The following is an 11,059-nucleotide window of genomic DNA, read 5'->3' as shown; positions in this document are numbered from 1 at the left end:
GTCGGAATACTAAATTTTTATTAAATTAAAGTTAATAAACGTGAAAGTGTTCTAAAATATATTTTTCGATAAAAATGTTCTATAAAATTTTATTTAAATAAAGACATATCAGTAATATGTTCTCTGAAAAACGATTTAGAAAATGAATTATGATCGGAATACTAAATTTTTATTAAATTAAAGTTAATAAACGTGAAAGTGTTCTAAAACAATGTACTTCTGTAGCAAGAAGCCTTTCTTGAATAAGTGTGTATAAATATAATTCAAGATTGTCATCCCGGCGGCATGGTGTTAATAGTTCCTCAGTGGGTCCATTCCTCAGTGGGTCCATAAAAGGATTCTTGTTCAAAAGAAGTCACAATTATAGAGAAAGATGTCATTTTTGATGGCATAAAGGGAAAAAAATCAAAATTTTGATGCTTCTCCTCAGTTCCATTTCACAGATTCAAATCAAAATCAAATTTGTGGACCTCTTTTGATTGCTTCCTATCCGTCGCTCATAAATTCCCGTTTCCAATGATGTCGTCCACCAATTCCTTCACATTCCCTCACTCCCCCCGAATCTCTTCAATCATTGTAGGTCACAACACCAAAACCCTAACAACAGTTCTTCAAAATGTCTCTCACAATTAAGCTCCGAATCGCTCCCACCATTTCACATTTCGACCTCAATCGCAAAACCCAGAAAAATCCCATCATTTCACGAACACCCATTTACCATTCCAACAAATTATCCACTTCCCTCTTGTTTCGTACCAAAAAGATGGCGGCGTCTCATGTAATCAAGAGTTCTCTGATCGAACCAGACGGCGGCGTTCTGATTGATCTGGTTGTTCCAGAAAATCAAAGGGAATTGAAAGCTTCACAGGCGGAGGGAATGGAGAAAGTGCAGTTAACGAAGATTGATTTGGAGTGGGTGCATGTGATTAGCGAAGGATGGGCGAGTCCATTGAAGGGTTTCATGAGAGAAGATGAGTATTTGCAAAGTTTGCATTTTAATTCATTGAGGATGAAGAACGATGATGGGTATGGGAGTATAGTGAATATGTCTTTACCTATTGTTTTGGCCATTGATGATGCGACTAAAGAGAAGATTGGTGGTGCTAATGACGTGGCTTTGGTTGGGCCTGATCAGAAGATAGTCGCCATTCTAAGAAGGTTTGCATTTCTCGTTTTTGATTATGTTATTAATTCAGTATTTGATATCTAAAGATAATAACTTTCTATGTGGTTGTTTGGGACATATGTTTAAATCGATTAGTGATTTGAAGTCTTTTGCAAAACTGAAAATAACTATGACGTTGTACCTTAGATTTTGTCTTCATAATCGGATTGCATGCTTCATGAGTTCGAGATATATTATTATGAATTTAATTTCAAGTTTAATATTCAATAATAAATAAAGATTTGATGAATTTTAAGAAATTGAAAAAGATGATAGACTAGTCCCTCAAATGCATTTGTTTAAAAATGCTCAATAGATTAAGACACACAACATCTTTATTATATATACAACAACATAAGAAAGTGACTACTTTCATCATTTTATCCATTTAGCCACTTAACTATTTTCTGTAGTTACCAAACCATTATACTATTTTTTTTAACTTAAAAAAATATCAATTTCCATGGTTATCTAGTTTGAGAAGGTTAAAATACAAAAAAAACATATTTCACCATTTTATCGATTTAGCTATTGAACTATCATTTCTTTATATGATTAAATAGTTTATTGGTGAAAGTATGTTGTACTTTTCTGTATTTTGTCCTAATATCAAAACATCAAAACTAGGTAATGAGGAAAATGACTTTTTCTAAATCAATCAAGAAAAGTATAATTGTCTTATTCTTATCACTACAAAAAACACTCAAGTAGCTAAATTGGTACAATGGCAAATGAAAAAGCCCTGTTTTGTATGTATCCTCACTTATATATCTACAAGATAGGAGATTTTATAACTTTATCTTCTTTTTTCTCATATCTACCAAGTACAATTCACATCATGATTCATGACCTAAATTACATATCTTTCTTCATGATTTTAGCATTGAGATATACAAGCACAACAAAGAAGAACGGATTGCAAGAACATGGGGAACCATTGCTCCCGGATTACCATATGTTGAGGAAGTAATAACTCCAAGTGGCAATTGGCTCATTGGTGGAGATTTAGAAGTATTATCACCTATTAAATACAATGATGGTCTTGATAATTACAGACTTTCTCCTAAACAACTTAGGAAAGAATTTGACAGACGTCAGGCGGATGCAGTGTTTGCTTTTCAACTAAGGAATCCGGTGCATAATGGGCATGCATTGTTGATGAATGACACACGTAGGAGACTTTTAGATATGGGATACAAGAATCCTATTCTTTTGCTTCATCCTTTAGGGGGATACACAAAAGCCGATGATGTGCCACTTGATGTTCGTATGGAACAACATAGCAAGGTACTTTCCACTTTCATTTTCTTTCTATTATTGAATTGCATTTTTGTTTATTTTCTTTTTTAAGGTATTCTACTTTCTAACATCTTCCAAATTGTAACATTGTGGTTTTGTTTTTTTTTTCTTCTTGTTAAGAAATTACATTTTGAAAAATCTACTCAGTTAACAATCCAAATTGCTTTGTGTTTGGATGAGATTGCTATAATTGGGTAGATTTTTCAAAGTAGAGCGTTGTAATAAGAAAAATTAAAGGTAGGATGCTAAACAAATCAACGGAAGTAAATTCCTATTTATTACATTTAAGTAACACAAACCAAAATGGAACCACATTACTTAATTAATAAACATGTGTTCAAGTGTCCCTTAAGCTTGCATTTGAAATAAAGCACCAATATCTGTTTGGGATTGGTTATTTTAGAACTTTCTGACAAGTTGTTAGTAATTATTATCATTGTATTTGCACGCATTAAGTTATGTCCTTATTAACATAAGACCTCATTTATTCTCATTAAGTGTTGTCCAATGAATGATGTTCAAAAAATATTGGAGAAAATGACAACATACTTGGGAAATTGAAAAAAAAAACGTAAAACGAGGGTAAATTTGTAAAAAAGTTAGGACTTGATGGTAAATCCTCCTTGATTAAGCAATGTCACCATCATCTATTAATGTAAAAGCATAAACTTGAGGCAATATACTTTTTTCAATCATGAGAATATAATTTTTTTTTCTTCTAAATTTGCAATTTATATAAGTATTTGATTCATTCTTAGGTGTTAGAAGATGGAGTACTTGACCCTGAGACAACGATTGTATCTATATTCCCATCTCCAATGCATTACGCGGGTCCCACAGAAGTACAATGGCATGCTAAGGCAAGAATAAACGCGGGTGCTAATTTCTACATTGTGGGCCGTGATCCAGCTGGCATGGGTCACCCGACCGAAAAACGGGACTTGTATGATCCGGATCATGGTAAAAAAGTCTTGAGCATGGCTCCTGGCTTAGAGAAGTTGAACATTTTGCCATTTAGGGTATGTATGCCTTTCGATACCTTTTTAACAAGGGTATTTTTGTCTTTTTCATTCGACCATTTGACATTCGGTTTTCGAAAATGATTGTGAAAATGGTTAAATGTTTGTTTATGCCGAGACATTTAGGCTGTGTTTGGCACGTCACAACTGGCTGATAAACTAGATTATTTTTCGAGCTTTTTTAAGTTGTCATGTTTGGCAAGCCAAAAAGTAGCTTATAAGCTAGCTTTTTAAAAAACTACTTAGACTAGCTTTTTAGAAGCTTTTTAAATTTTTTCCAAATATACCCCTTAATTAATTATATAAACATATTCTTTTAAATGTCCTTTTATGGCATTATATATCTTTCAGCTAGCTTTTCAGCTAGTTTTACCAAAAGTTATTTTTTCTACCAACCAGTTTTTTATTTAACAGCTAGCTTTTCAGCTAATATGCCGACCATAGCCTTAACATTTTTTTTTTCTCAATTTATGCAACAAAAGTGAGTTTTTAGACGAAATATGCAACGTTTTATTCTAGGACCAAAATATGCATAATTCGTGTCGGTTGCATGAATTGGTAAAAAATGAAACATTGTTGCAAAAATTAGTAAAAACGTTAATCATTGTTGTATAAATAAGCATTTAACTAATGCCAAGTCATGAAGTAATCATTTTGCAACTTTTGGTCCTAAATTGAAAAACATGGTTGCATATTATAGTCTAAAATATCACCTTGTTGCATTAAATGAGATAAAAGGTGAAACATTGTTGTGTAAAAAAGCATTTAACCTTCATAAAAACATTCAACCACACCACTATTTTAGGGATTTTGAGTCGAAATTAAATGTTATTAATGATTTTAAGTCAAATGACCAAATTAGAATCAAAGGGAAAGTATATTGTTAGTTTTTGTAATTTACCAACTAAAATATCCATAACATAGAGGTTTTATACTTTTATTATTCCTTATGTATTTTGTTCAAGTTATATTTATAACTGTAGTAATGTTATAAGGCAACATTATGGTCATTTTTTTTACTATAGAAAAGCAAGAGCCTATATTTATTTATGCAAGAATACATGAACATATATGTTTAAAATTATTTGTGCTTGAAATTTGTAGCCATTCTTATTGTTATCATATGATAAAAATGTTTCTTAATCTATTAATATTTTGTCACAGGTGGCAGCATACGACACAGTAGCTAAACAAATGGCTTTTTTCGACCCTTCACGTGCTAAAGATTTTCTTTTCATCTCTGGGACCAAGGTTAGTAGTATTTTTTTTTAATAAACTAAACACATGATATGAAATGATTCTTTTATATATATTCCAATTCATTTGAAATGTTTGTTTTATATTTTATTTTCAGATGCGAACTTTTGCAAGAACAGGAGAAAGCCCTCCAAATGGTTTTATGTGTCCTGGAGGATGGGATGTTCTTGTCAAGTACTATGCTTCTTTGCAAACAGAAGAAGCTAAAGCCACAGTATCTGCCTAGAAATCGCATATGCTAATTTCCTCCTTACAAACCAATTCACTCAACAATTTTGAGTTGTATTTTTTTTTTTTTTTGACTTTTGTGATGATTGTTCTTTAGTATCCCTTGATTAAGTTGTATTAATTCGTTTTTTTGAAATGACCTAAAGGATGTTGGTGGCTCTTTTGCCCAAATGGCTTTCCTTCTACAAATTTAAAATGAATGAATACACTTCAACTTATTGGCTATGTTAATTCTATGATAAGGATAACAAGTGAAGGATGTTAATGTCTTTTGTATCTCCTTTGTAAGTTTGTCTATATTCCATCTTTTTGAGTGGAACAATAAATTGTTTTTCTTTTCGTTTTTTTTCACTGCCAGATAAATGTTTTCTAGGTAACTTGTGTAATTGTTTTCAGAATCGTTTTTCAACAACAACGATAACGATTTTTGAATCATTTTTTAGGCTCCGGCAACAAGGATTTCAAAATTTGTGATGTTGAAGTTTAAGTTATCAACATGAATATCATAAAGGAAGCACATAAATCAACTTTTTATCACAAAACTAGTGATAGAGATCAGTTCATGGAGTCCAATGGGTCTAGGCCTTGGAAGGTTTATTCACGTAAGAATAAAAGAAGACAGGTGTAGGGCTATGATGTCAGCATGCTGTTACGTTTTATGGGAATACTATATATAGTAGTGAGTGCATAGAATAAATGTCATGGAGAGAACATTTTAGTGTTAGGGAAGGGTTGGCTAGTCATAGCTTGGGCAAGAAGGATAATCTTTTGGTTTCCTTCTCTGATTTCCTTTTGTATTCTCTTTTTGAACATTCAGTGATCATAAGCATTCATTCCCATATTTGATTTACAATCATTATTGTTCAACCTGTTATTCCTTCTTATCAATTTGGTTCCATTGCCTCGCTCTTTTGCTTTCTTCCACCATGGTACAAGCAACAGAAGCTCAGGTCACTACTCGATGACAATCTCTTCAATCCCGTATGGATGCACAAGATGGCAAAATTGATAAGATCTCCACCCAGATGCAAGAGATGAAGACACTTATGGAGAAATTGTTACTAAACTCACCTGCAAAATCTGAGAAACACCCTAAAGAAGGATCATCATCAGGATTCATCCTTGAATCCGATAACCTTCCTCCGCGCTTTGGTTCAACCAACCCTCACCACCCCGACGATTCCCTCTCTCTCTTCCTAAGGTCAAGCTACCGGTGTTTGATGGCACCGACCCTCGAGGCTGGATAACCAAAGCTGAACTCTATTTCTCCCTCCATCAAACCACCGAACCCAACAAATTGAAGCTCTCTCAAATGTGTATGGAAGGTACAACCCTAAATTGGTTCACTACTCTGTTTTTCAAACACTGTCAAACCACCTGGAACGATTTCAAATCTAAACTTCTTGTTCTATTTGGGGAAACACGTTATCTCAATGCTCACGAAGCTTTGGGTTCGTTACTCCAAGAGGGAGACATCGAGATTATATCGAACAATTTGAGTCTATATCTGCCTTGATCCCTGAGCAACCTGAAGCCTCAGCCCTTGGGATGTTCTTATCTGGCCTTCAACTGGATATCAGAAACTGGGTGCGTGCCCTTCGTCCAACCACTTGTGACCAAGTGATGGAGATGGCTCGTCACGTCGCCACTGCTACTACAACCGGCGATGATACCTCCGCATTCACCAAAAACCCACCTCCTTTAGACCGGGTTCCCCAAAAGTGGGCCATGTTTGGCAAGGTAACAACTCTGATACTCCGTTTACTTCCAACCCACTTCCAGCCTACTCTCTCGTACCATTTCTAATTTGGGGCCCCAACCGGGTAAACCACCCGACCCGGTCCGCCATAACCCTAATTACAATCGTTCTGTCGGTACCAAAAACCTTACGAAGCAGGAATGGGAAGATCGACGCAAACGGGTCTTTGTTTCAGTTGCAGACATAAATATTCCCCTCAACACAAATGTACAGATAGTCAATTTCATGTTCTATTGTTGGCTGAGGGAGAAGACACCGATGACAACGGCGAGTTCCGACCTATGGAGTCTATTGACGACGAACACCCACTCATCGATGGTGAATGCCATGCTCTCGGCTCACGAGGATTTACTGCTGACTCCTCTTCCACTATCCGTACCATCAAACTAGCGGGTCAACTATGTGGTATAACAACAATCATTTTGATCGATGGGGGAGCCACTCACAATTTCATCTCTAAAACTTTAGCATCAGGGACTCGAGGTCACCTCTTGTCTACCTTTATCCATCAGTTTGGGTGATGGTTCCCAAGTCCAGATGTCCCAAATTTGCAAAGGTATTTCAATTTCACTGGGCTCTTATTCTTGCACAATTGATGATCTGGTATATGAATTGGGTTCTTTGGACGTTATTTTGGGTGTTGCTTGGCTCGCTACTTTGGGGGATGTTGTTTCAAATTGGCAAACTCAGGAAATGCGCTTCTGGCACCAAGGCTCCCTCATCTACCTCAGTGGTATCACCTCTCCACTCCAACATCACTCTCTAAATTCTTGGATTATTGAGCACCTAAATACACTTACCACCTCCCAAGTGTAACGACCATAAAAATTCGACAAATTTTAACTTTTCAAAAACAACCCATTTTCTCAATGTTATTACAAAAAGGTTTTCAATACAATTATTATCAGAGTCTTCCCAGAATCACATCATAAAACGTAATCATGAGGAGCGGTACGATCACGCCTTTGCCTTGCCACGGTCTCCTAAAGAACCTGAAAAACATTAAACCACAACTGTAAGCCCGAAAGCTTAGTGAGATACCCCCAAAATACCAACCACATATACCATACACGCATAACATGCCATATCATATCAGAACACAGAACAACCATGCACTTCGGGTCTACTATGTGACTGGTCCGCCGCACCGGCCAACAGTTCACCTGGTCCACCCTCCGAGTCTAGCCATATACATCGAGTTTGCAGTGTGATTGGTTCGCCCGCACCGGGCCTTCAATCCACCTGGTCCACTCTCTGAGTCTACAGTATGACTGGTCCGCCCGCACCGGGCCTTCAGTCGGCCTGGTCCACTCTCCGAGTCTACAATATAACTGGTCCGCCCGCACCGGGCCTTCAATCGGCCTGGTCCACTCTCCGAGCCTCGGCACGTATGGTCCGCCCTCTTGGGGCCTACAGCCTATCCGGACCGCTCGCTGGGCCTTCGGGACAACCGGTCCGCCCTGGGTATCTTGGCCTACAACACAAAGCAGAACCCGCCTCAACCCAACCCTAGTCCAACAACCATGTGCACATAAACATACAATCATATATCAATTCACAATCAACAAGCCGATCTAACAGATCACATAACATATCATCATCCTAACCAGGATATCGACCTAACCGGGTCTCTAACATATACCATCCTAGCTACCAGGATGCAAACATATCAAAGCAATAACATAACAACAAATACCCGGATCTCAATCCGATAACTCACCTCGCCACTGCCGAAACTCTAAACTGAAGAAGCAAATTCTCGAATCACCGACTCACCGAAAATCCCGAACTAGCCAACATAGCACAAATAATCATTAGGCTTAGCACAATACTCTTCCAAGGGTAAATTGACCATTTTACCCTTAACTCAATCCGGCCCAACACTAGGTAAGCTCCCAAGCCCACTAATGGCCCAAAGCAAAGCCCACTATTGGCCCAATTTACTAAATTGGGCCCACCACACCAAATGGGCCTAGACCCATGGTCCATAACAACTAATGGGTCCACAATACTCCATCCAATATGTCCAGTCACAGCCCAATCCCTAAGGCCCAAAATGAAAAACACAACAGAGGGAGTATGCTGGGCGTACCCTCCTTGGTACGTTGGGCGTACACGCTGATTCGCAACTGGGGATCAGGGCACTGACTCGCTACGCGGGGCGTACTCCTAAGTTACGCGGGGCGTAACTTCGCTGATCATTAAATCCTCATAACTTCTTAATGGCTTAAGCTCTTAAGCCCAAACTTCAGATCCTTAGGCCAAATATGCCTAAGATTCATAAAGTCTCAAACTTTATCACTTGGGACGTCCATAAAGCTCTTAATCCAAGGTCTTAATCCATTAAGACCTACTTATCTCACACATGGAACAACCACAACCCTTGGGACCTCATTTTTCTCACTTAAGACCTCTCCAAAGGTCTGAAAGGACAGATAATCTCGACCAACTCAAAACATGCATCAAGATGAGGACTTTTGGGACAAGAATGATGTCAAAACTTCACAACACTTAGATCTATGCAATATAAATGACAAGCAAGAAGCTTTATACCTCAGATAGGCTCCAAATGATGATATCTTTCCAGATCTATAAGCTCCAGCCACTCAACTCCTTCTTTGACAACTTCCTCTTTCTTCTTTTAGCCTCTCCTTTGCCAAAATGAGCTTTCCAAGGCCAAACACACCCAACAATGGAGGTGGAACGGCTATCTAGGGTTTTTGAGGTTAAGAGAGAGCTTATGGAGGATAGGGTATGAACCAACATGTTCCTTATATAGTGGCTGACCCTAATTTTAGGGTTTTAGAACTCTAAGAGTACGCTGGGCATACTCAACCTTGCACCCGCGTCCAATTACGCTCTTACGCTGGGTGTAATCCCAGCGTAAAGGGCGTACTTGGCGTGTCCCAAATTTTCATATTTGGCCTTCTTTTCCACTTTTCCCACAAAGGACCAAAATACCATTCCTCTTAAATCCCGGGAACTCACAAATAAGTACTTTTAGGAACGGGGCGTTACACCAAGAACCACCCTCTACCTTATCATGTTCACAACAAAGACAGGTTGTTACATTCTATGATGTCAGCATAAATGAGGTGAAGAACAATAATGAAATCTTAAAATTTAAATGAATCAAAAGCCAGATTAACATGAATCATAAATAAAAAATTAGAACTCGTGAGGCTGCGTGCCTGATCAGATTAACACGAATATAATATCAGTTTTTTTGAAGGATGCGTTAAACTATATTATCATAATTGATGTATTAAAAAAGATTGAAATCGAAAACTAAAAAACAAATATTAAAATCGAAAATCCGAACGTTGATTACAAAAACCAACATCGGTTTATTATGAATCAATTTTTTTATTACCGTTGAAAAAAATCAGAATCAATACATAGAGTCCTTCAATTGATGGTGGTTAGAGGTCAAATGTGCACGCCCTTTAGTTTTCTCTACTGATTTTGTTTTTGGCTCAATTTTCTTTAACTTTTCCGCTCAGCCGCTATACACGATATATCAATTTTTTTCCTATGCTAACATAATAAGTTATATAAAAATGGTACCATAGAAATTTGGAGGCCCTGGCCATCCTCCAGACTACCCCACGACCCAGTAGATGTTTTAAGATGTTAATATCCTAATATTTGTGTTAAGGTAGGGGTGTCAAACTGGACTATCATATCGTGTTTTTGTATGATGCGACACGACACAACAAAGTTTAATGTAACATGAACACGACACGACACAACACAATGTGTGTTTATTTTCATTAACACAAAAACAAGCTGATTAAAACACCACAAACACGACACGAGAAAGATAAAATAAAAAAATTATTAGTTTATATAATTCATACTTAATCATATATAACGCAAAACACGACAAACACATGCAAATCATGTTAATTTTGTGTTGCATTTTGAACACGAGCACAACACAATGTGATGTTGTGGTTTTTAGTTTTTACACTTGACATGAATAAGACACAAACACAAAGCGAATTTTGATTTCGTCCCAATTTTGTTTCACATATTTTTTCCATGTCGTATCATCTATGGACACCACTAAGTTAAGGGTATTTTTAGGACGTTCATGTACTAACAAGATACAAATAACTAAGTTGGTAACTAACTTCTTGTAAGCTTAACTATAACGTTCTTTTGTTGTTTTTGAAGATATTGTGAGTTTTCTTCTACATGTTTGTTGAGTGATGAATTGGTGGGATATTAGTTGTGAAAACCAAATAGTGAGAAAAAAACCAAACAAGTTTTAGTTCTACATTTTAAAACTATACAACTTTTGTTTTGATAAGGTACTTAATATTTATG

At 36.9% G+C, this 11,059-nt stretch overlaps 1 protein-coding gene across 1 annotated transcript; it reads left to right on the top strand.

Moving 5' to 3' along the window:
* Nucleotides 1–352: 352 nt before the first annotated feature.
* Nucleotides 353–5,193, top strand: LOC111916083 (ATP sulfurylase 2). Its single transcript, XM_023911723.3, has 5 exons — nt 353–1,158; nt 2,047–2,452; nt 3,223–3,483; nt 4,648–4,734; nt 4,838–5,193. The coding sequence occupies exons 1-5, from the start codon at nt 617–619 to the stop codon at nt 4,964–4,966; spliced, it is 1,425 nt and encodes a 474-aa protein (XP_023767491.1). The 5' UTR covers nt 353–616; the 3' UTR covers nt 4,967–5,193.
* The last annotated feature ends 5,866 nt before the right edge of the window (nt 5,194–11,059 follow it).

This window comes from Lactuca sativa, chromosome 2 (genome assembly GCF_002870075.4).
Source record: "Lactuca sativa cultivar Salinas chromosome 2, Lsat_Salinas_v11, whole genome shotgun sequence".
Taxonomy (NCBI): domain Eukaryota; kingdom Viridiplantae; phylum Streptophyta; class Magnoliopsida; order Asterales; family Asteraceae; genus Lactuca; species Lactuca sativa.
Note: the sequence above shows the minus strand (reverse complement) of the source record. Positions and strands in the feature narration are given on the sequence as shown.

What these genes read in the sequence shown, in the direction of transcription:
- LOC111916083 (XM_023911723.3), top strand. Translation starts at nt 617, where the DNA reads ATGTCTCTCACAATTAAGCTCCGAATCGCTCCCACCATTTCACATTTC. An exon ending in ATAGTCGCCATTCTAAGAAG is followed by an intron (nt 1,159 to 2,046) that starts GTTTGCATTTCT and finishes TCATGATTTTAG; the next exon opens with CATTGAGATATACAAGCACA. An exon ending in GTATGGAACAACATAGCAAG is followed by an intron (nt 2,453 to 3,222) that starts GTACTTTCCACT and finishes ATTCATTCTTAG; the next exon opens with GTGTTAGAAGATGGAGTACT.